This window comes from Eretmochelys imbricata, unplaced genomic scaffold (assembly GCF_965152235.1).
Source record: "Eretmochelys imbricata isolate rEreImb1 unplaced genomic scaffold, rEreImb1.hap1 Scaffold_43, whole genome shotgun sequence".
In the NCBI taxonomy this organism is placed as follows: Eukaryota; Metazoa; Chordata; order Testudines; family Cheloniidae; genus Eretmochelys; species Eretmochelys imbricata.
In genome coordinates, this window is record NW_027554355.1 from 48234 (window position 1) to 72659 (window position 24426).

At 64.0% G+C, this 24426-nt stretch overlaps 2 protein-coding genes across 8 annotated transcripts; one reads left to right on the top strand and one right to left on the bottom strand.

The window, feature by feature from the left end:
* Window positions 1-333: 333 nt before the first annotated feature.
* IPO4 (importin 4) lies at window positions 334-13839 on the top strand. Of its 7 annotated transcripts, XM_077806972.1 has the most exons (31): window positions 334-458; window positions 643-729; window positions 865-944; window positions 1034-1075; window positions 1386-1515; window positions 1771-1950; window positions 2353-2418; window positions 2538-2639; window positions 3060-3143; window positions 4767-4919; window positions 5068-5121; window positions 5473-5582; window positions 5854-5962; window positions 6606-6735; window positions 7075-7188; window positions 8152-8268; window positions 8932-9055; window positions 9136-9247; window positions 9532-9647; window positions 9828-9905; window positions 10012-10069; window positions 10310-10415; window positions 10797-10990; window positions 11240-11293; window positions 11597-11722; window positions 12068-12276; window positions 12503-12635; window positions 12809-12913; window positions 13261-13330; window positions 13467-13598; window positions 13672-13808. In XM_077806972.1, exons 1-30 carry the CDS (start codon window positions 390-392, stop codon window positions 13595-13597), a joined length of 3243 nt encoding a protein of 1080 aa, XP_077663098.1. In that variant the 5' UTR covers window positions 334-389; the 3' UTR covers window position 13598; window positions 13672-13808. The 7 variants fall into 7 exon arrangements, 5 of the variants coding, with proteins under 5 accessions (XP_077663098.1, XP_077663099.1, XP_077663101.1 ...); XR_013344802.1 differs by lacking the exon at window positions 13672-13808 and having other exon boundaries at window positions 12040-12276; window positions 13467-13532; XM_077806973.1 differs by lacking the exon at window positions 10310-10415 and having other exon boundaries at window positions 12040-12276.
* Window positions 13840-15676: 1837 nt separating this feature from the next.
* REC8 (REC8 meiotic recombination protein) lies at window positions 15677-24181 on the bottom strand. The gene is made up of 19 exons (XM_077806967.1): window positions 24126-24181; window positions 23927-23995; window positions 23125-23267; window positions 22219-22294; window positions 21721-21835; window positions 21304-21373; window positions 18825-18904; window positions 18507-18624; window positions 18350-18410; window positions 17740-17831; window positions 17562-17656; window positions 17343-17480; window positions 17145-17211; window positions 16954-17072; window positions 16683-16731; window positions 16304-16370; window positions 16127-16234; window positions 15938-16044; window positions 15677-15768 (listed from the first exon to the last, which is right to left on the bottom strand). The coding sequence occupies exons 1-19, from the start codon at window positions 24179-24181 to the stop codon at window positions 15677-15679; spliced, it is 1722 nt and encodes a 573-aa protein (XP_077663093.1).
* Between the last annotated feature and the right edge of the window lie 245 nt (window positions 24182-24426).

Below are 24426 nucleotides of genomic sequence, written 5' to 3' on the forward strand. Positions count from 1 at the left end.
CTGCACGAGTCCTCCTGGGCCACGGAGGGGCGGGGCACGAGGGGCGGGGCCTGGGGCCGCTCTATCTCCCGGAAGCTGGGACTCGTCTGCTCCCTCCCACGTGCTGCTGTGCGGGACTCGCTGGCTGCTGAGCCCAGGCCCCTCCTACCCGACCTGAGTCCCCCCCACCCCCCATTGCAGGGCCGTGCTCCCTGCTGCGGCCCCCCCGGCCTGAGCCCCCCCATTGCAGGACCCCTTCCCCCCCAGCCTGAGCCCTCCATTGCAGGACCCCCTCCCCCCCGGCCTGAGCCCCCCCATTGCAGGGCCCCCTCCCCCCCGGCCTGAGCCCTCCATTGCAGGGCCCCCTCCCCCCCGGCCTGAGCCCTCCATTGCAGGACCCCTCTCCCCCCATGGAGCCCGGCGGGCTGGGCCGGGTCCTCTCCGACCTGCTGCAGCCCGACAACGCCTTGATCCAGCAGGTAGGTGGGGGGAGAACCCAGGAGTCCGGGGTTGAGGGGCTCGGACGGGGTGGGGAAGGAGGCGCTATGGGGAGCTGGCCTCACTGTGGGGAGGGGGCTACTTGGGAAGGGAGGGCTGGGGGGCGCTGGGGTGGGGGGCAGGGGATCTGGGCCCCTCTGTGACAATCTCTGCTCCCCCCTGCAGGCCACGGCCCAGCTGCGTGAGGCCTTCAGACACCCCGAGGTGCTGCCCCAGCTCTGCCAGCTGCTGGCAGGGGCCCCGGACCCCCAGGTGAGTGACCCCCTTCCCCCCAGGGGATCCCCCGTGGATCTCCCATCTCCTTGTCTGTCCCCCCAGGGGATCCCCCATCTCCCCCCCAGGGGTCCCATCCCCTGGCTGAGCCCCCCCCCTTCTCTGCCCCCCCAGATCCGGCAGCTGGCAGCTGTGCTCCTTCGCCGGCGTCTCACCAAGCACTGGCGGAAGCTGAACCCTGAGGAGCAGGACAGGTGGGTGCTGGGGTGCGAGGGGTCCCCACTCCCTGTCTGGGGGGCTGGGGTTCACCCTGCCTGACCCCCCCCCCGTCTCTCTTTCTCAGGCTGAAGAGCTTGGTGCTGGGAGCCCTGCAGCAGGAAGCAGAGTGAGTGTTGGGGGGGACATTCTCCCTCCCCCCGGCTGCCCCATAACCCCCTCCGCAACCCCCTTCCCCTACAGCAGGAAATGGAAGATTTGCGGAGGCGTCTCCTGCTCTCCCGCCCCGGTCCCTGCAGCCCCTGGACCCCCATCCCTCCCACTCCTGCAGCCCCCTAGCTCCCACTACCCCATCCCCAGAGCCCCCCTGCTCCTCCTGCAATTCCAAACGGTGTGGGTCCCAACCCCCTCCCGGTGTGGGACCCCCCCCAATCCCCCACACCCACCCGATGTGCCCCCACCCATGTCTTTCCCCCCAGGCACCAGGTCTCGGTGGCCCTGGCCCAGCTGGCTGCGCTGCTCCTGCGGCACCAGGGGCTGGAGCGCTGGCCCCAGCTCCTGCAGCTCATCCAGCAGGGGGTGCGCGGCCCTGACCCACACCTCCGCCAGGTAGGGGGGGCTCCGGGGGGTCTGGTTGGGGGCGGCAGGGTCAGGCTGTCTCTCAAACCCGGTCGGTCGTGGGGCTCTGATCTGTGGGAGGCCAGTTGGGGATTGAGGGTGGAGGGGGGGCGGCAGGGGACTGGTTGGTGGGGGTTGGGCTGGGGACTGTGATTAGGGGGGCAGGGATAGGTGGGGGGGCTGTGATTTTGGGGCTCAGAGGGGGTGGGGGGCTGTGATCCACGGAGTCCCTCCCCCCTCCCGCAGATCTCGCTGCTGGTGCTGAGCTCGGCGCTGGAGTCGGACCCTGAGGCCTTCGCCCCCCACTACTCTGCCCTGCTGCGTCTCTTCCACAGTGCCCTGGGCCAGCACGGCCAGCCGGGGGCGCTCTACTACTGCCTGCGGGGGCTGGCAGCCATGGCCGCCGGGCTGGGCGCCGACCACCTGGTGAGCCCCGGCCCCCTGAGCCCCAGCCTGGCCCCACCCATCCCCCTAAGCACCCCGCCTTCCCCATGCACCCCGGTGTGTCCTGAGCCCCCCACCTACCTCTGCCTTCCTCACATCTTCCCTGAGCCCCCGCCCACCCCTGCCTTCCCCATGCGCCCCTCACCCCTCACTGACTCCACATACCCCAGAACTCACCGACCCCCCTGAGCCCCTCACAAGTCCCCCACTGAGCCCCCTATGCACCGGAACCCCCTGGGCCTCCTATCTGTCCCCCACCGTACCGTGTTCCCTAGAACCCACTGATCCCGAGTCCCTATCCCCCGGCTCCCCCAGCCATTCCCTTCTCCTGCCCCCGGTATCTTGGGGGTCCTCCCTCATCTTGTCTCTGTCTCTGCCCCCCAGAATCTCATGCACTCCCTGGTCCCGAAGATTATCTCAGCTGTCAGGCAGCTGATTTCCATTAACGAGGTGAGAGGGGGGAATGAAGGGTCATTGGGGGGCACTGGCGTGGGGGAGGGGCTGGGGGGTTGTCTGAGGTGTCAAAATGTGTCGAGGCTCCCTGACCAGTGCGTGTCCGGCCCCCCCAGGTGCACGCCAGCGAGGCCATGGAGGTCTTTGATGAGCTGATGGAGAGCGAGGTCTCCGTCATCGTCCAGCACCTCTCCGACGTTGTCGGCTTCTGCCTGGAGGTGAGTCGGGGGACCCAGGCGGCCGCAAGCCCCTTCCCCTCCGCGGGGGGACCCAGGCATGTGGGTAACTCCCTGCTCCCCAACATTCCCCCTTGCAACTTCCCGGGGTTACAGAGATCCCTGCTGGGGAACTCAGGCGTCCGAACAGCCGTGAGCCCCCTCTACTCGGTGGGGGAACCCAGGCATCCGGGCAACTCCATGAGCCCCATTCCCCCAGTGGGGAAACCTGGGTGGCCACGAGCCCCCTCTGCAGGGGAACCCAGGTGTTCGGGCAACTCTCTGAACACACACACACACCCTTCACAGGGTTACAGAGATCCCTTCTGGGGAACCCAGGCATCCGGGCAATTCCATGAGCCCCATTCCCCCAGGGGGGAACCCAGGTGTCCGGGCGGTGCCGACGGTTGCTTCTCTCCCCAGGTGGCGTCGAGCCGAGTGCTGGGGGATGCACTCCGGGTGAAGGCACTTTCCACCCTCAGCTTCCTCATCAAACTGCGGGGCAAGGTAGGGCCCTGGGGGCTCAGGGGGATGAGGACTGGGGTTCAGGGAGCGCTGGCTGGCTGGGAGGAACGAGGCTGGCGTGGGGGGATAGGGGTGGGGAGGGCAGGGATCGGGATTCAGGGGGCAGCTGGGAGAGTGCAGGGTTTGGGGTGGAGCAAGGGATGGAGCTGTGGGGGGGGGCAGGTGGTTGGCGGATTGAGATTGGGGGTGGGCCGGGGTTTGTGGGGCAGACTGAAGGATGGAGGTTTGAGGGCGGGCTGGCAGATTGGGGTTTGGGTAGTTGGGGTGTGGGGCGCAGGCTGCAGGATCAGGGTTCAGGGGTGCAGGCTCGGGGCTTGGAGTTCAGTGGGCTAGCCGGGGGGGTTGGGATTTGGGGGCGTCTAGGCTGGTTCCCCACTCTGGCACTTCGAGTGCGGAAGGTGGGGGCCCCCAAGGATTCTAAACATTTAATCCTGGCCACTCCAGGCGGGTATTGAACTCCCAAGGTCCCAACTTCTCTCTGAGCTTGGATGGGTAGATGCGGCCACTACCCCAGTGCAAAACGCCCCCGCCCCCCCCGAGAACCCAGGAGGGCGCACTTGGGAATTCCTCTCTGTGGGGCACCCTCAAGCTCTTTCACCCCCACTCTGGGGAAGAGCTGAGAAAGAAAAACACCGGCAATCAGCTGTTGCCACTTGCTAATTAAGCAGCGTAGGGGACAGAAATCCGATCCCGGACATTGTATCAAAAACAGAACGGGAGAAAATACATCAGCAACTTCGGCTCTTGCTCGATTGAAAAAGAGCCAAGACAATCCCCAAGCGTCAAGACTGGTTTTGTTGGGGTCCAGCTTAACGGTTCCCAGCAAATCAAAAGCACCCGGGTTAGCCCGGAGGCGTCCACAAGGAACGACCCGACTGGCGTCTCCCCAGCCGACCTCTGGGGTTCGGGTGTGTTGGTTCCAGGTCTGAGCTGCTGGCTTTTCGGGCCTGGTTTACAGCTTCTTACAGCCCTGCGGCCCTGTGTCACCTCTCCGGAGAACAGACAGGCAAGGGGGGACGTTTTTCCCAATTTTAAAAAATTCTCGCCCCCCGCCCTCCCCAGTTGGCTCTTTGGTCAGGTGCCCACTCGCTCCCCTTTACCTGTGGGCTTGTTAACCCTTTACAGGTAAAGCAAGAAGAGAACAGCTACTAACAGGGGGTTTGTAGCTAACTGTCTGGCTGGGGGTCCATAAAAGGGAGCTACCCCCGCCCCCCCTTTCATTTATCACACAGCCAGGGGCTTGGGGGGTTGGGGTAGGGCTCAGGGTGTGGGGGTAGATCAGGGGATCGGGATTGGGGGGCTGGGGTCAGGGATCGGGGCACAGCTAGGTGATCAGAGCTAAGGATGTAGGAAGCAGGTGGGAGATTGGGGGGTTGGGGTGGGGTTCAGGGCTTGGGGGGGCACGGTGGGGGGAAATCTGGGGGGTTGGGAGACGGGGCAGACGGGGGATCAGGGCTCAGGGTGTGGAGGGCAGGCCAGGGGATTAGGGATCGGGGGGGCAGGCCAGTGGTTCAGGGGGCTGGGGCAGGGCTTGTGGACAGGCCAGAGGATCGGGGGGTTGGGATTGGGGGTGGGGCTCGGGGCTCAGGTTCTGCCCCCCCCCAGGCCATGCTGAAGCAGCGGCTGCTGCCCCCCGTGCTGGACGCCCTGTTTCCCATCCTGAGTGCGGAGCCCCCCCTGGGGCAGCTGGATGCCGAGGACCAGGAGTGTGAGGACGAGGGGGATGAGGCCCAGACCCCCAAACACATGGCTGCCCAGGTGAGACCCCCAAGTGCCCCCCCCGGCCTTACAACGCGCTGGGGGTGGGTTGAGGAGCCCGGGGGGGAGGGGACCCCTGGCTGGTGTGCGTGCGGGGGGGAATCCAAAGCCATCACCCCCCCACCGTCACCTCCATTTCTCCCCCCAGGTGATTGACATGCTGGCCCTGCACCTGCCCCCTGAAAAACTCTTCCCCCAGCTGGTGAGTGGGGGGGGTGGGGAGCTGGAGCCTGTGGCTGGCTAGAGGGCAAGGGGAGGGTGGGGCTGATGGGCTGGGGGCGGAGTCTGTGGCTGGTTGTGGGGTGGGCCAGTGACATGGCAGGAGTGGGACCAGCTGGGGGTGGGGCTGGAATGGGGGCTGGGGCAGGCTGGCTCGGGGCGGGACAGGGGTTGCGCTAGCTGGGGGCAGAGCCATGGGGGTTGGGACGGGACCTATGGCTGGCTGGAGGGGTGAGACTGGGGGAGGGGGCGGGGCCATTGGAGTGGGGCAGGACCTGTGTCTTGTTGCGGGGGGGGGCGGGGGCAGGTAACAACCTCTCCTGTCCACCCCCAGATGCCGCACCTGGAGCCGGCCCTGCAGAGCCCCCGGCCCTACGAGCGCAAGGCCGGGCTCATGGTGCTGGCGGTGCTGGCCGAGGGCTGCGGGGATCACATCCGCACCAGGTAGGCGGGGGGTCATAGGGGACGGACAGACGCTGCGGGGTGCTGACTCCACGCGGGGGGTGAATCCTGCTGGGGGGCCCCATTTCTACTCTGTGGACCCCTGGACTCAGCAGCAGCAGGGGGCTGGGTGCACAGCGTTGTCCTGTCCCCCAGGGGAATCCTCACCGGTGGCACTACGGGGCACAGGACATGTGCTCGCCAGAGCCCATTGCAATCGGGGGAGGGAGGCTTGTTTTGGGGGCCCCCTGACTGACCCCTTCTGCCCCTCCAGGCACCTACAGTCCCTGCTGGGGGTGATTTGCCGGGCGCTGGCCGACGAGAGCCTAGTGGTGCGGAGTGCAGCCCTCTTCGCCCTGGGGCAGTTCTCGGAGAACCTGCAGGTCGGGGGGGCTAGGGGTGGGAGCGGGGGGGGTCTGTGCGGAGTGAGGGGTCAAGGGGCAATGGGGGGGTTGGGGCAAGAAGGGGTACCCTGGGGTCCCAGGGTTATTGGGGAGATTGGGAGGCTAGGGCTGGGGCGATGGGGGGGCTGGAGCGAGGAGGGGTACCCTGGGGTCACAGGGTTATTGGGGAGATTGGGAGGCTAGGGCTGGGGCGATGGGGGGGCTGGGGCAAGGAGGGGTACCCTGGGCTCACAGGGTTATTGGGGAGATTGGGAGGCTAGGGCTGGGGCGATTGGGAGGCTGGGGCAAGGAGGGGTACCCTGGGGACACAGGGTTATTGGGGAGATTGGGAGGTTAGGGCTGGGGCGATGGGGGGGCTGCGGTGAGGAGGGGTACCCTGGGGACACAGGGTTATTGGGGAGATTGGGAGGCTAGGGCTGGGGTGATTGGGGGGCTGGGGCGAGGAGGGGGCACTGCAGGGGGTTACAGGGAAATCAAGGGGGGCGGGATAAAGAGGCATGACTGGGGAGTCATGGGGCGATTGGAGGGGCTGGATGGATGGGAGGGGGTGGGGTAAGGAGGGGCAGACATGGTGTGATGGGGGGGCTCTGGCTGACTCTCACCGACCCCCCCCCACCCCCAGCCCGACATCGCGGCCTACGCTGGGGAGGTTCTGCCACTGCTGCTGTCCTACCTGGGGGGGGTGGAGCCGGTGCGGGGGGGCCACCTGGCCAAGGCCTACTACGCCCTGGAGAACTTCGTGGAGAGCCTTGGTGAGAACCCCGGCGTCCGGGACAGCACCCCTTCCCCGTCCAGGCTGGGGGACCAGGTGTCCGGGACGCCCCCTTCTGTCTTCAGCTGGGGAACCCAGGAGTCCGGGTGCACCACCCCATTCCCCTACCTGCCTGCTGGAGAACCCAGGCGCCCGGGACCCCCCAGTGCCCCTGACCCCCGGCTGAGGAGCCAGCGTCCCACTTGCTGGGGGACCCCGGTATCCGGACCCCACCGGCCCTGGTGACGAGCCAAGCCCGCCCCCCACCCGACCCAGGCGTCCGGGTGCCTCCCCCCTGAACCCAGGCATCCGGGCAGGGCTATAACCTCCCCTCGCACAGGGGCCGGGATCGAGCCATTCCTGCCAGTGCTGATGGAGCAGACGCTGGGGACCCTGCGCTCCCCGGGGGGGCCCCGCCCCAAGGAGCTGGCCATCAGCGCGCTGGGGGCCATCGGTGAGTGAACCCCCGACCCGTCCCCCTCGGCTCCGCCCCCACAGCCCCCTGGGGCTGTGGGTGAGTGACCCCCCCCCCAAACCGCCCCCCACAGCCACCTGGCGCTGTGGGGGAGTGACTCCCCCGAACCGTCCCCCTCAGCTCCCCCCCCCGACAGCCCCCTGGGGCCGTGGGTGAGTGACACCCCCCTCCCGAACCGCCCCCCACAGCCACCTGGCGCTGTGGGGGAGTGACTCCCCCGAACCGTCCCCCTCAGCTCCCCCCCCCGACAGCCCCCTGGGGCCGTGGGTGAGTGACACCCCCCTCCCGAACTGCCCCCCACAGCCACCTGGCGCTGTGGGGGAGTGACTCCCCCGAACCGTCCCCCTCAGCTCCCCCCCCCCCACAGCCCCCTGGGGCCGTGGGTGAGTGACCCCCCCCTCCAAACCGCCCCCCACAGCCGCCTGGCGCCGTGGGGGGAGTGACTCCCCCGAACCGTCCCCCTCGCCTCCCCCCCCACAGCCCTCTGGGGCCGTGGGTGAGTGACCCCCCCTCCTGAACCGCCCCCCACAGCTGCCTGGCGCTATGGGGGAGTGACTCCCCCAGACTGTCTCCCTCGGCTCCCCCCCACAGAGCCAAGTCTCTGACCCCCTTGGCTCCCCACCACGGCTCCCGAGGCCAAGGATAACTGACCCCCCCCTCCCCCGGAACTGCTCCCCTCGGCTCCCCCCCACGGCCCCCTGGCGCCATGGGTGAGTGACAACCCCCCTCCCTCTAACTCATTACTGCCTCCGGGCCTGCCCCCCCCCCCCATCCCGGGGGCCACTGGTGAGTGACTTCCAGGCCCCGCTTCGGGTCCTGGCCCCCCCCTTGAGCCCTCACCCCCAGCTCCATCCCCAGCCCCCCTGCGCTCGGTGTCTCCCCCGAGGGCAGGTCCGTGTTTCCATCTGACCCCGTGTCTGTCTGTCCGTCCATCCGTCACAGCCTCGGCCGCCCAGCGCGCCATGGGGCTGTATCTGCCCCACGTCCTGGAGCAGCTTCGCCGCTTCTTGCCCCCCGCCGCCCCCCAGGAGCAACGCCCCCTGCAGTGCCAGGCCGTGGGTGAGTGACCCCTAACCCTGCCCCCTAACCCAACCTCCCCAGCCACTCCACCAGTCCCTAACCCTCCCCCCACCCCCCCCCCCCAGCGGGCCAGGCCGTGGGTGAGTGACCCCTAACCCCACTCCCCCCACCAGTCCCTCCCGCCCCCCCCCCAGCGCAGCGCCCCCTGCAGGGCCAGGCCATGGGTGAGTGACCCCTAACCCCACCCCCTCTCCCCCCCCAGCGCAGCGCCCCCTGCAGGGCCAGGCTGTGGGTGAGTGACCCCTAACCCCCCCCCACCACTCCCTCCCCCCCCCAGCGCAACGCCCCCTGCAGGGCCAGGCTGTGGGTAAGTGACCCCTAACCCCCCCCACCAGTCCCTCCCCTCCCCTCCCCCCCAGCGCAGCGCCCCCTGCAGGGCCAGGCTGTGGGTGAGTGACCCCTAACCCCCCCCCACCAGTCCCTCCCCCCCCCAGCGCAACGCCCCCTGCAGGGCCAGGCTGTGGGTGAGTGACCCCTAACGCCCCCCACCAGTCCCTCCCCCCCCCCCCAGCGCAACGCCCCCTGCAGGGCCAGGCTGTGGGTGAGTGACCGCTAACCCACCCCCCCCACCAGTCCCTCCCCCCCCAGCGCAGCGCCCCCTGCAGAGCCAGGCCATGGGTGACTGCCCCCCCTCCCCCGCAGAGACGCTGGGGGCACTGGTGCGGGCCCTGGGGCGCGAGGCCGTGGGACCCCTGGCGGAGGAGAGCTGCCAGCTGGGGCTGGGCCTGGCCGAGGGGCAGGACGACCCCGACCTACGGCGTTGCACGTGAGTGACCCCCCAGCCCCCCACGGGTGGTGCCCCCACCTCCCCCGACCCGCAGTCCCTGACCCCCGTCTCCCTCCCAGGTACAGTCTCTTCGCCGCGCTCTCCTGTGCCATGGGGGACGACCTGGCCCCCCACCTGCCCCGGATCACCACCCTGCTTCTCTACTCCCTCAAATCCACCGAGGGCCTCGTGGTGAGTTCCCTGCCTCCGCTGCTCCGGGGCCGGGACGTTCCTTCCCCCCCCCCCCCCCACAGTGCCCCCCCCCCGGCCGTGCCTCGGGGCCGGGAGTGTGCCCCCCCCAGCCGTGCCTCGGGACCTAGGTGGGGGAGGGGACCTTGAGGCTGTGAGCTTCCCGACAGCAGTGCTCCCACAAGCCGGGGCCTGGGGGAAGGGACTCAGGCTGGGGGGCACCAGGGGGTGTTGGGGGAAGGGGAAATGCCCCCAATCGCACCATGACGTGCCCCCATCCCCCCCAGCCCCCCGCCGGGGACACCAGCTCCTTCCTGCTGTTCGAGGACGAGGAGGCCGAGGTGGAGGGGGAGGAAGATCTGGACGGGGAGGACGACGAGGAGGAGGAGGAAGAGCTGTTCGGGTATGGTGGGGGGCAGAACCTGGGGCGGCTTTGAGGTGGGGGAGCCCCGGGCAGTGGGAAGAGAGTCCTGGGTGGGGGCAGAGACTGGTGGGGGTGGAGAAGGAGGGTGGGTGGGAGGAGAAGGGGGCTGTAGCGGGTGGGGAAGGGCCCCCCATCTGACCCTGCCACCCCCCCCCCCAGACTGAGCGTGGAAAGCGCCTACGTGGACGAGAAGGAAGACGCTTGCGCCGCCCTGGGGGAGATTGCAGCAAACGCCAGGTATGGGGGGGGCTCTTGGGGCAGCGGGAGGGGGTCTGGCACGTCTGTCTGTCTGTCTGGGGGCTGTATCTCCAGGGGCCCTAACCTGTCTGTCCGTCTGTCCCAGCGTCGCCTTCCTGCCCCACCTGGAGAGCTGCGTCCCGGAGGTCTTCCAGCTGCTGGAGGTAGTGGGGAGGCAGATGCGGGGGGCAGTTCTGGGTGTTGGGCAAGGTTGGGGGAGGGGAGGATTTGGGGGGCGGCAGGGGGTTAGCGATAGGGGATGGGGGTGGGAGGTGCAGGCTGGGGGGGCCCTCAGGGTTAACTCTTTCCTCGCTGATCCTGGGCAATGCTCTGTGGGGAGCCAACGGGGTAATGTGGGGGGGTGCAGGGAGCTGTGACCCCCCAAATCGCCCCCTTCCCCCCAGTTCCCTCATCTGGGGGTCCGGAAAGCCGCCTATGAAGCCCTGGGCCAGTTCTGCATTGCGCTGCATCGGGTCTGCGAGCGGGATCCCTCTGAGCCCCACGCTGCCGGTGAGTTGGGGGAGGGACCCCCACCAGGCTGCGGGGAGGGGGGAAGATCGGGGGGGTGGGGGGAAGTCACAGCCCTGGGTTTGGGGGGTGTTGCCGGGCTGGGGGGAACATGGGTGCACCACCAGGGGCAACTCGCAGACCCAGGGTTGGGGGAGAGTTCATGGGGGCCAGGGAAGGGGGGTCACCTCTGGGGGAAGCTCGCAGCCCCAAGGCCAGGGTGGAGTTCACAGAGCAGGGGAGAGGGGCACCGTGCAGGAATCTCGCAGCCCCAGGGCCAGGGAGAGATGCTTGTGGGGCGGGGGGGGGGAGCTCGTGGGGTTGGGGGGGGCGACACTGTGCGGGAAGCTCGCAGACCCGCACTGACCCCTCCACCCCCCCCAGCGCTGCAGCGGCTGCTGGGCCTGGCGCTGCCGGCCATGGTGCGGGGCGTGCACCGGGAGCGGGAGCGGCTGGTGGCCATGGCGGTGCTGGAGGCGCTGGGCGCGGTGCTCACCGCCTGCCAGCAGGAGGCGCTGCGGAGCCCAGGGCGCCTGGCCGAGCTCTGCGGGGCCCTTCGCGCCGTGCTGGAGAGGAAGGTACCAGCTGGGGGGACATGGGGCCTTTCCCCTCTTGGTGGGGGGACCAGCCGAGGGAGGCAGAACATATGGGTCTGGGGGGGGGGGGGGGCTTGAGGAGGGGCGGGGGAGGAGGGACTGGCTGGCTTGGGGCGGGACACGGGGGATTTGGGGGAGGACCAGCTGGCTTGTGGGGGATGGGACACAGGAAGGGGGGACATGGGGGGGGTTGTGGGTCCCACCACTGAGCTCCCATCTCCCCCCCCCCAGACAGCCTGCCAGGATGATGGCTTGGATGAGGAAGATGAGGAGGATGAAGAGCAGGTGACGCGGGGGTGGGGGGGGGCTCTGTGGGGGCTGCATGAAGCAGAGGGGCTGGTGATCGGGGGGAGGGGAGGAAAAAATGGGGGCTGTGGGGGGGCGGCAGGGTGGGGGATTTGGAGATGGGGTTAGAGGGGTTGGGGGGTGCAGGGCGGGGCTGGCGGGTGACTGGGGATTCGGGGGGCAGGGCAGGGGATTTGGAGGTGGGGTCAGGGGTTGGGGGGGATTCTGGGGCCATGGGAGGCGCAGTGCGGAGGGGTTTGGGGGGCCGTGGGGTGCAGCGGGGCTCACCCCCACTCCCCTCAGGCGGAGTACGATGCCATGCTGCTGGAGTACGCGGGGGAGGGGATCCCTGCTCTGGCCACGGCCGCAGGGGGCGACACCTTCGCCCCGTATTTCGCCGGCTTCCTGCCCCTGCTGCTCAACAAAATGGTGAGTATGTCGTGTGTCCCCCCGGGGACCCAGGCGTCCGGGCCGGTTCCCCCTTCTCCCATTGCCCCACCACCCCCGGGGGACCCAGGCGTCCGGGCCGGTTCCCCCTTCTCCCCTCCCTTCCCACAGGGACACAGGCATCTGGGCCGGTTCCCCCTTCTCCCATTGCCCCACCGCCCCCGGGGGACCCAGGCGTCCGGGCCGGTTCCCCCTTCTCCCCCACCACCCCTGGGTACCCAGGGGTCCAGGCAGGATCCTGCCACCCCACTGAACCTGGGTGGCTGCGGGCCCCCCCACTCACCCCCTGCTGAACCCAGGCATCCGGGCCCCCTCACTGTCCCCCAGAAGCCCAGCTGCTCGGTGGCAGAGCGCTCCTTCGCTGTGGGGACGCTGGCGGAGACCCTGGGGGGGCTGGGCCGGGCCACGGCCCCCTTCGTGCCCCGGCTCCTGCCCGCCTTCCTGCGGGCTGCCCGGGACCCCGACCCCGAGGTGCGGAGCAACGGCATCTTCGCACTGGGAGTGCTGGCCGAGCACGGCGGGGAGGCCCTGCTCCCGTATCCTGACCCATGGCGGGGGCTGCTGGGTGTGGGGGTTACGGGGGTTACTAGGGGCCAGCTAGGTGGATGAGTTAGGGGGGATTGTCTGGAGGGGGTGTCTGACCTGGGGGTCTCTGTTTGGGGTCCAGGGGTACATGGGGGTGAGAGGCTGTGGGGTGGATTGGAGGAAGGGCCCCATCTCCCCCTTGCTGTTCCCCTTTTCCTTAACACCCGTCCCCCCCAGACACTACCCCAAGATCCTGGCCCTGCTGGCGGGGGGCAGCACCCAGGAGTCGAGCGCCCGTGTGCGGGACAACGTCTGTGGGGCCGTCGCCCGCATGGTCCTGAGCCAGCCCCAGGCCCTGCCCCTCAGCCAGGTGAGGGGGCGTGATGGGGGCCTTCCCCGGGAGGCGGGGAATGGGGCGCTGGGCCTTGCCTCTCTAGGTGGCACCGGCTGGCTTGGGGGGGGCAGGGCCTTGCTCCTCTAGGGGGCGCTGGCCCCAGCCGGCTCGGCAGCTAGCTGGGGATCTCTAACGGGGTCTCCCCCCAGGTGTTCCCCGCCCTGCTCCGCTCCCTGCCCCTCACGGAGGATTTCGAGGAAAATAAAACCGTTTTCCGCTGCATCAGTTTCCTGTACGAGAACGCCCCCCAGCAGGTACAGCCCCATGGGAGGCCTGGAGGCAGGTTGGGGGGGTCCTGTTCCAGTGGGTGATGGCGGCTGTGGGGGGCCCCTGTTCCAGGAACGGGGGGGGAGGGGTCTTTTGGGTGTCTTATCTGAGGATTTGGGAGGGTTAAATCCCCTTGACTAAGGGGGATTGGGGGTGTGAGCCGCAATGGGGATCAGAACACCATGCAGAGGGGTGTCTCCCCTTCAGGTGGGGGGTGACTATGGGGGTGGTATTTGGGATGGGGGGGTTCTCTGGCGGGTGACAGGATGAGGGTATCGGGGGGGATATCGGGGTCTCACCGCTGTGTTCCCTCCCCCCCCCCCCCCCGCCCCAGGTGCTGCAGCAGGTGGGGGAGGTGGTGCGGGCCAGCAGCACCGTCCTGGGGACTGACCATCTCCCAGCAGGTAAGTTTGGGAGTGTCCCGAAGGGAGGGGGCTGGAGATCCCACCATTGGGCAAGAAGGGGTGTCCCTGCTCTGGGGAGGGGGATCCTGCGGGTCTGGGGGTTCTCTCTCCCATCTAACGCCCCAGCTCCCCCCAGACGCCCAGGTCTCCCTTCTGTCGTTGCTGCGGCATCTCTCCGACCGCTGCCCCACGGAGTTCCAGGCGGCCCTGCTGGCCTTGCCCCCCAACGCCGGCGCCCAGATCCGTGGGGCCCTCAGCTCAGCATGAGGTGAGTGGGGCGGGACGAGGAGGTGGGGGGTCCTGACGAGAACGACTCTCACCACACCTTCTCTCCCCTCCAGGGACACGGCCCCTCCTTGGTCAAGTGACCCTTGGCGAGGACAGTCAAGCTCCCTCTGCCTGTTTTCCCACCATAGGCCAACCGGACCCAACTCCACCTGTTCTTCCCTGCAAATGGTCAACTCTGGGCCCCCCAGATTGTTCTCATCACTGGGGGGGCCCTTCGGGGCATATAATTGAACTGTGTCTGCCTGTATCCAGCACTGTCGTGGGGAGGACTCAGTCTGTGGTCTTGAGTCTGCTTCGCCTGTCTTCTCACTTGCCACCACTGCGAAGGGGGGATCCGAGTACTGTTTGGTCACCAGTTGCCTGTAACTTTCACCCACTGCCCCCATGGAGGGGGTAGCTCCCGTCATTCCCCAGAGCTGCCTCTCGTTTGATTTCCTCCACCAATGTAAGAGCATATTAGAGACATGGTATGAATGGATTCTGCCTGTACCTGTCGCCAGCGGGAGGAGGACTTCTGTTACGGTGTTTGATCCTTCTTCCACTTCTATGCAGCACTGGTGTGGGATGAAACCAAGTCATGTTGTGATCTGGCTCTGTCGGTGGTTAGCACCATCGTTATGGTGTTGAACTGGATCCTCCCGTGTATTTCACCATGGATTTGAGAGGAGTCTCACCTGTAATTGTTGCTGCCCTAAAGGGGAGTATTAGTCTCATTGTTATCCAGTTGGCCTGTTGTTTTTGGATCCCGTTGCTTGCCTGTATTTATTCTTCCTCTGCTGATGGGAGTTGCATCGCTAACCAGTTCACCTGTAGGTTTTCCATGCAGCACACTCATAGGATGACCATGTTCAGCTGCTTCACTGTTGCCAAGAGGGAGGATTTTGTCTGGCTGTTCAACCACTTTGCCTGTTCTTTCACCCACCATGGCTGCAGGGAGTCTGAATCCTGTAGTTACCCCGGTTCACTTGTTGGACACCCCCTTACCCCCCCCCCCCCCCGCCAAAACGAGAGGGGATTTCTTTGCTCAGTTTGCCTGTAGATTTTCACCAACCAGTATCTCACATGGAAGTCTGTCTTCCTGTTACCCATTTCACCCGTAGCTGTTACTTATCCTATGGAAGAGTTGACTTCCAAGTGTGAACCAGTGTTCCTGTGTCATCCCCCCACCCCACCCCACCCACGCTGCAGGGGTGAGCCTCAGTTGCATTGTCCTCCAGGCCACCTGTATTTCTTCACCCGCTATCTACAGCAGGGTTTTAGTCTTGGCATTAATGTGTTGGACTGTGTCTTCCAATGGCACGGGGAGAATTGAATCACAGGGTGAGTGGTTCGGCTGTATCTTCACCTAGCACTCCGAGGGTGGTTTTGTCTCAGAGGCAGTCTGCTCTGCCTGTGTTTTCACCTTGCGAGAAGCGGTTTCCATCCTGTTTCTTAATCAGTTCACCTGTGATTTTACTTTTCACCCGCCGCCGGGTGTATTTGTCTGGTTGTTCACTCAGCTGTCATTCTACCCCTCCCAGATCAGCCAATGCTCTTAGTGCTGGTGGTGTTTTGGGGTGGTTCTAGGTCTGAGCAATACCCCCCCCACTCCTGTATTTAACACCTCTTTGACAGTTGTGTTGTTTTTGATGAGAGAAAATCTATATTCTATATCTTTGGAATAAAATAATGTTTGCCTGAGGCAGGGGGCCTCTTTGGGATGGGGGGGTGGGGACATGAACCTCAAAGTTGGGGGAAAGGAGGGGGTTGGGGGAAAGACCCATCCCCTTACTAGGGGGAAGGGGGGATATGAAGATGGTGAGACCCACTTCTGCCCTCCTGCCAGCGGCGTGCTGTCATCGGGGGTTCAGGGGCGATGCTTAGCCTCCCTTTTGCTGGTGCCGGGGGGTCTTAGCACTAGATGAAAGGAAAAAGCACCTGCTCCCCCTTGCCCCCTAATAACTCAAGGAGCAGGTTCCTGGCAAAACACTTTAATTAGAACAGATTTGTAACGGGGGAGAGGGAGACAAATGTGCCCCAGTCGGCAGGGGGGAGCCTCTTCTCCCCACACCAGGAGCTCTAGCCTGTGCGGAATCGGGCCCCACGTTTGAGGAGAATCGGCCCGTAGGGCTCAGTCTGGTGCAGCTGCAGGAACTGGAGCCCGCAGAGAACTGCAAGAGAGGGGGGAGGAGTCAGGGCTGATGCCAACACACCCACTGGGGTTCACCCTACCAGCAGGGGGCAGCAGGGCCCCTCACCCACCGGGGCTCACCCAGTCAGCAGGTCCCCACACCCACTGGAGGCCAACCCGCCGGCTAGGGGCAGCAGGGCTCCGCTCACCGAGGCAGAGGTAGAAGATGCGGCTGGCGATGCCACGTGAGGTCGTGGTGGGCACCAGGGACCGGAAATCCATCTCCCCGACCTGCTCCAACTCTGCTGCCACCAACCTGGAGGGGAGACAGAGCCAGCGTAGAACCCAGGAGTCCGGCTTCCCGGCTCTCCCCTGCCCCACACCGGGCCCTGGCCCACCTGCGGATGTACTCCAGCGTGATCAAGTCTCTGTCGGGGGGCAGCTCCAGGCTGACTTCGGGCAGCTCAGGGACGATGGGCAGGGCCTCCTCAGGCTCCGGCACCAGCCTAGGGCAGGGCAGAGGGTTAATGGAGATCCTTGGGGGCTATACCCCTGCCCTCCATGTTGGGTCTCACCTTCTCTCCTCAGGGGTCACCAGGCTAGGGCGTGGCACCTCCTCCTCGGTGGTCTCCAGGGAGATCTCTGCCAGGGGGCAAGGAGCAGGGGGGTCAGTTTGACGCTACCATCCACACTGCTCTTCCTGGTGTAGGGGAGAGACCACCCCAGAGCCCCTCCCTGTGACACAGTGCCCCTCCCCGTGACACAGTGCCCCTCCCCGTGCCCCGAGCTGAGCCCCCTGCCCACATCCCTGTAGCTTGGCACCCCTGGCTGACCCAACCCCTCCCTGTGGCACAGTGTCTCTGGCTGAGCCCCCTTCCTATGGCATGGTGCCCCCGTCCGAGCCCCCTTTCCCCCTTCCCTGGAGCACAGTGCCCCCCAACATGAGCAACTCACCTGAGGAGACCATCACAGGGATGCTGGGCTCTAGCGCTTCACGTGCAACCTACAAAAGAGGGGGACACTCACAGCCTGGGGAGGGGAGTGGGGTCCAGTGGTTAGAGCAGGGGGGCCTGGGTTCTCTCCCGGCTCTGGGAGGGGAGTGGGGGCTAGGGAATAAAGCCGGGGAGGGGGCGGGGAACCCGGACTCCTGGGTTCTCTCCCTGGCTCTGGGCGGCCAGTGGAGTCCAGGGGATACAGCGGGAGCTGCCAGGGGGGCCCCAGGTACCTCTAGTTCGCTGACTGGCTCTTCTTTTCTCTCCTCCTCGGCCCAGAGCGCCGCGTAGTCCACGGGCCGCTGGATGGCACAGTGCTGCCACAGGGCATGCAGTGCGGGGGGCAGCCAGCCTGGGGGACACAGACAGGGTGAGGGGGCTAGGGACCCAGTGCAGGGACCGAGGGAGCGGGGGGGGCACTCACCATAGGTGGGGGCTCTTAGCAGCTCCGCAGGGGTCCTCCGCTGCCGGGCCGGCACCTCCACCACCACCTGGAGCAGAGAGAGATGGAGTCAGGGGGCTGGGAGCCAGGATGCCTGGGTTCTCTCCCGGCTTGGGAAGGGCAGGGGGAGTTAGTGGTTAGTGCTGGAGGGCTGGGACTTGCCGGGGGGCTGGCACTCACCAGGGGCCGGCACTGGGCCCGCACATCCAGGATCTGTTTCTTGAACTGGTCCCGCGGGATCTGGGTCACCTCGTCCAGGAAGCGGAGCTGGCGCCGGGGGGTGGGCAGGGGGGCCGGTTCGTATACGGCCAGCTCCAACTGTGGGGCGCAGGGGGCATGGGTGAGCCACGGGCGCCCTGGCCGGGAGAGGCCACTGGCTGGCCCAGACCCCCTACTTACCTCTGGGCTGCGTGGGGGGCTCCGCTTCACCTTGGGGGTCACAGCTGGGGAAGGGGGAGGGGGTGGCAGCCCTGGCTCCCTCGGGGGGCTCAGCTCTGTGGGGTAGAGCCCAGAACAAGGGTTAGAGGCTGGAGCCCCGCCCCCACAGCTCTCTTCCCCCCTCATGCCCCACACTCACCGGGGAGTGGGGGCAGCTCCTCCTTTGGCAGCCGAGCCAGTTCCTCGGGCAGGATGGGGGTCTCCACCTCGGCTGGGGGCTCCTCACCCACCCTGTGGGGAGAGACGGTGAGACCCTAACCCTGGCCAGCCCCACCCCGGCGCCCCCTAGAGGGAAAAGGCCCCATGCCCCATTCCCAGCTCCCGGCCAGTCACACCCTAGAGGGGAAAGTCCCCGTGCCCCATTCCCCACCCTCTGACCAGCACCACCCCAATACTCCCTAGAGGGGAATGGCCCCGTGCTCCTTTCCCTGCCCCCCAACTAGCCCCACCCTGCCCTGGGGCCGGTACACCCTAGAGAGGAAAGGCCATGTGCCCCATTCTCTGTCTCTAGCCAGCCCCACCCTGACATCCCCTAGCTGGGAAAGACCCCATGCCCCATTCCCTGCTCCCCAAGCCCACCCCACCCCTGCATCCCCACAGTGGGGAAAGGCCCTGTGCCTCATTCCCCAACCCCAGTCAGCCCCACCCTGGTCCCCACAAGAGGGAAAGGTCCCAAGCCCCCCAGCCAACCCCACCCTGCCCTGGGGCTGGCGTGCCCTAATGGGGATGGCCCACGCTTGCTCCCTTACCGGGTTGGGGGTGACAGTCTGGCCGTGATCTCAGCCTCCCTGGCTCTTATCTCTTCCAGCTCTGGAGGGGAGAAGGAGGCATGAGATGGGGCTGCGGCAACAGGATGAGCCCTTTGCCCCCACCCCAGCCCTCCAGGATCCCTGAGACCCCCCCCACCTTCCATGGGGCGTCTCCGGGGGGGGGCACGGGGTGAGGCAGGGGGCAAAACAAAGTCCTCCTGCTCGGCCAGCAGGTCGATCTCACGTGCTGTGATCTCCGGGAGGTCGCGCTCGCCCTGGGCGGGGAGGGGGGAGAAAGGGGGGTGTCACATTGTGGATGTGCCCCCCCACTTCCCATATCCCTCATAATTCTACGCTGAGATCCCATCCCCCCAGGCCCTGGTTCCCCTAGACTCCCCCTGATCCCAGACCCCCATAATCCCTAGATGCCCGCACACTTCCACCCAGATGCCAGCCCCCATGGTTCCCCCCACACCTCGATTTCCAGCAGAGTGATGGGCTCCACTTCCTTCATGGTAATAACTTCGGGGGACACGACCGTGATGGGGGGTGCTTCTGAGTGGAGTGAGAGAAGGGGTGAGCTGGCAGTTAACGCCCACCCTGATTCCCAGCCACCCCCACAGAGCCCTGGGGAAATTTGAGGGGGGGCAATGACATCAGACCAGATATTGGGGGCATTAGAAAGGGAGGTTCAGAGGGCTAGGGAGAGTAGATGGGCTGGGTGAGCCTGGAGTTACTGGTTACACTGGAATGAACTGGCCTGGAACTGGGGCACCGGGTACAGTAAGATGCCTGTACTGGGGTTATACTGAGCCACTGGTTACATCAGAAGTGTGGGGGCCCTGGGCTTACTGATTATACTGGCACAGTGGGTATACTGGTTACACTGGGATGCCAGGTATTCTGGACTACTGGCACTGCTAGCTTGCACTGATCATGACAGGACTCTGACATCAGCTAGACTGGGAAGGCAGGATGTCCTGGTTATACTGGGACACAGTGGTTACTGGTGATGGATTACTGGTTATACTGGGATGCTGTGGTTACTGGTTATACTGGGACATGGTGGTTACTGATTATACTGGGATGCTGTGGTTACTGGTTGTGCTGGGACACGGTGGTAAGGGGTTATACTGGGATGCTGTGGTTACTGGTTATACTGGGACATGGTGGTTACTGATTATACTGGGATGCTGTGGTTACTGGTTGTGCTGGGACACGGTGGTAAGGGGTTATACTGGGATGCTGTGGTTACTGGTTATACTGGGACATGGTGGTTACTGATTATACTGGGATGCTGTGGTTACTGGTTGTGCTGGGACACGGTGGTAAGGGGTTATACTGGGATGCTGTGGTTACTGGTTATACTTGAAGGGTTCATGTTTAGCTATTCCCCCTGGAAGCAGGCAGGGCACACCCTGACTGTTTTGTAGAAGCAATGCACACATTGCTCTATCCAAGGACAAGGGCTAGATATGAACCATGAGAACTTGATTGTTGGGACAGTGACTGTGGGAAGCTTTCTTAGCCTGGGCTCAAGGCCTGAGAACCAGGATTGTAGTAGATAAAAGATGGTAAATAAGTATATTAATCAACGTCATACATTCCTTTGTGTATCTTTTTGCGGTAGCAGTGTGTAATGCTTAGGGGGGAGAAATATAATAAAAGGAGAAGGTGGAAGGCGGGGGGCAGAACAGCCCATCTCAGCTGACCAGCCTGCTTGCTTGCATAAAGCTGTATTCTGTCTCATCATTGAACTGCCACATATACTAGGACATGGTGGTTACTGATTATACTGGGATGCTGTGGTTACTGGTTATGCTGGGACATGGTGGTAAGGGGTTATACTGGGAGGCGGTGGTTACTGGTTATACTAGGACATGGTGGTAAGGGGTTATACTGGGATGCTGTGGTCACTGGTTATGCTGGGACATGGTGGTAAGGGGTTATACTGGGAGGCGGTGGTTACTGGTTATACTAGGACATGGTGGTAAGGGGTTATACTGGGATGCTGTGGTCACTGGTTATGCTGGGACATGGTGGTAAGGGGTTATACTGGGATGCTGTGGTTACTGGTTATGCTGGGACATGGTGGTAAGGGGTTATACTGGGATGCTGTGGTTACTGGTTATGCTGGGACATGGTGGTAAGGGGTTATACTGGGATGCTGTGGTTACTGGTTATGCTGGGACATGGTGGTAAGGGGTTATACTGGGAGGCGGTGGTTACTGGTTATGCTGGGACATGGTGGTAAGGGGTTATACTGGGAGGAGGTGGTTACTGGTTATGCTGGGACATGGTGGTAAGGGGTTATACTGGGATGCTGTGGTTACTGGTTATGCTGGGACATGGTGGTAAGGGGTTATACTGGGATGCTGTGGTCACTGGTTATGCTGGGACATGGTGGTAAGGGGTTATACTGGGATGCTGTGGTTACTGGTCATACTGGGACATGGTGGTAAGGGGTTATACTGGGATGCTGTGGTTACTGGTCATACTGGGACATGGTGGTAAGGGGTTATACTGGGATGCTGTGGTTACTGGTTATGCTGGGACATGGTGGTAAGGGGTTATACTGGGAGGCGGTGGTTACTGGTTATGCTGGGACATGGTGGTAAGGGGTTATACTGGGATGCTGTGGTTACTGGTCATACTGGGACATGGTGGTAAGGGGTTATACTGGGAGGCGGTGGTTACTGGTTATGCTGGGACATGGTGGTAAGGGGTTATACTGGGATGCTGTGGTTACTGGTCATACTGGGACATGGTGGTGAGGGGTTATACTGGGAGGCGGTGGTTACTGGTTATGCTGGGACATGGTGGTAAGGGGTTATACTGGGAGGCGGTGGTTACTGGTCATACTGGGGATCTGTGGTTACTGTTTAGAGTGGGATGCTGGTTGCACTGGGACTCCATCCGTACCATCCCCCCTGCCCCACAACCCGCTGACTCACCTGGCCTCCTGCGCCGGGGGGATGGGGTGGGTCTCTCTGGGGGGGTGGGAGCCTCCAGAATATGTTGAATCTGGGGGAGAAGCAATGTCACAGGTTAGCCCCATCCCCCACTTGACCCTAGAGGGGAGGCCTGCAGATAGTCTTTAGGGGACCTGTAGGATGTCAGTGGGGCTTGGCAGCGGGGGCATGATGATACCTGTGGAATGTCAGTGGGGCTGGTCAGTGAGGGCGTGGGGATACCTGTGGGATGGGGATCTGGGCAGCGGGAGGACGGGGGGGACCTGTGGGATGTCAGTGGGGCTGGGCAGCAGGACAGGGGGGACCTGTGGGATGTCAAGGGGGCTGGGCAGTGGGAGGACGGGGGGGGGACCTGTGGGATGTCAGTGGGGCTGGGCAGCAGGAGGACGGGGGGGGTACCTGTGGGATGTCAGTGGGGCTGGGCAGCGGTGGCTCCATCACCCCGAAGAAGGGGTCGGGTGCATCCTCTAGGGCCTCCATCAACAACAGGTTGTCAGGGAGCAGCAGCCCCGGCCTGGGGGTAGATGTGGGTCAGAGCCCAGAGAGAGATAGTGACCACCCAAAGACACCCACTCCCCTCACAGCTCCTCTGACTCCCACACAGCCCTCCTGCCTCCCCCCAAAGCCTCCCCCACCCCAAACTGGTCCCCAAAATCTTACCAGGACCTTCTTCTACCCCCCAACCTGCTACTGAGCCCCCTTCCCTCTACTCCCCCCACTATTAATCCCCTCCTCGGTACTGACCCCTGACCACTGCTAGGCTTCCCTCATGGCCTCTCCCTTGCCATTTGGCCTCCCACCCCCAGGGGAGGGGTTACAGGCATATCCTAAGTGCTAAGGGGGTTCAGGAGTGTCCCAGGGGTTATGGGGTGGCCCCAGCGCCCCCCCATGACTCACTGTTCGAGGTCTCCCATGTCAATGCGGATCTGCTGCTGGGCCCGGCTCAGGCGCTCCAAAGTATGTTGGATCTCCTCTGGGGGGCAGGCAGTGGGTGGGGGTGAGATGGGGGGCTGGATTTTCTCGGGGGGGCAGGCAGAGGTGGGGGTGAGATTGGGCGGGCTGCTTCTCCTCTGGGGGGCAGGCAGGGGGTGGGGTAAGATGGGAGGCCTGGATCTCCTTGGGGGGGCAGGAAAGGGGGTGGGAGGTTGGAGGGCCTGGAGTTCCTCTAGGCGGTGGGGGTGAGATCCGGTGGTGGAGGGGATACCCAGCAGGAGGAGAAATCTAGACCACCCCCAGGGCTTGTCTCCACAATGTTTTTAACTGATTCCTAAACCCAACCCAGGCTCAGTTGGAAGTGAATTGTGTCTACACCCCCTTCAGCTAAACCACTTCAGCATCACACCCCGAACTCCACTGGCTTCCTGAATCTGCATCAGTCACCTCACCATTGATGGCTCTTAATCCAAATTAAGAGCATCCACACACCTATTTAGCTAAACCGGTTTCACACCAATTTCAGGTTGAGGCTAGAGTTGGATGGGAAATCAGTTTTGGAACTTTTTAGCAAATTGAAATATTTTTTGGAGCAGGGGTGGAAATGGGTGGGTCCGAGGGGTTGTTCCCCAAAGTCTGGTGCTTAGTGAGAGGTGTCTCGCCAAGCGGGTGAGAAGTCGGAGCAAGGGGCCCTGAAATTGGACTGGGACTCCTCTGGGAGGCATGTCCCCCCCAGTTGAGAGCTGTTGCCTTGGCAACATCATACCAGCTGTCTCTCCATTCCCCCAAGGTGCCCTCCCAACCCTTCTGCTGGGTTGAACTGGGGAATGGAGGCTGTGGGGCCAGCTGGGATGATGTGGGGGCACTCACCAATGAGGTAGTGGCACTGTCGGCTGTAGACCCGCACTACCCCATACTGCAGCTGGGCGGAGAGATAGAGGGAGAAGCGGGGCCGGGGGGCGGCAGGGGTGGGCGGTGGGGCCTGCACCAGAATGTAGGTCAGAATTTCTTCGCTGTGCCAACCCATGTCAATGGGGGGAACAAGAGAGAGAGAGTCAGTGTTTCTATCCCTCTTCCTCTTCATCCCTCCATCTACCCATCCATCGTCTTCATCCCTCCTTCCATTCTCTAGCTACCCTCATCTTCATCCCTCCATCTGCCTCATCCATCTACAGTCTTCATCCCTCCTTCCATTCCTCCACCATCCTCTTCATCCCTCCATCTACCCCATCCATCTACAGTCTTCATCCCTCCTTCCATTCCTCCACCATCCTCTTCACCCCTCCATCTACCCCATCCATCTACCGTCTTCATCCCTCCTTCCATTCCTCCACCATCCTCTTCATCCCTCCATCTACCCCAACCATCTACCATCTTCATTCCTCCTTCTCTTCCTCCACCATCTTCTTCATCCCTCCATCTACCCCATCCATCTTCCTCTTCATCCTTCCTTCCATTCCTCCATCCACCCTCTTCTTCATCTCTCCATCCATCCCCACCCATCCATCTCTCCCTCCCTCCATTTTCCATCCATCCCTCTCTTTCTCCCACCCATCCTCTAGATCCTACCCTCACCCACCTCTCCTGCCCTCCATTCCCCCTCCGTCTGTTCATCCTTCCCCCCACATCCATTTCTCCTCCCTCCCTGCCTCCCTCCCACCACAACACCCACCATGTTTGGGGTACATTCACTTTCAAATATTCCCTCTTCACCAGCTTGGTGCCGCCCGTGGCTGCCAGCCTGGGGTGAGGGAGAAGGGGGTTAAAACAGATGTGGTGGGGTCCCCCTGCCCCAGATTGCCCCCATCCACCCACCTGGATCCCCAGAATAGAGACCCCCCCTTGGCCAGATCACAGCACAAGGACATTACCAGATGGTGGCAAAGCGGCCTGTATGGCGCTGCAGGACATTGGGATAGTAGAACATGGTGGTGCTGGGATGGGGGAGTTAGGGGGACCCCAAAACAGCCTCCTCAAAGAACCCACAACCCTGTACGAGGCTTCTCCACTATTGAAATGGGACGTTCACAAATCCTACAGAGTCAATAGGACCCTGAAAAACCCTATAGCTTCAGCTGAACCCCCAAATATCTTATAGAGTCAGTGGGACCCCAAAATATTGCAAATTGTGTGGTGCCTTAATAAATCCTATTGACTGCTTTTTGAGGGTGG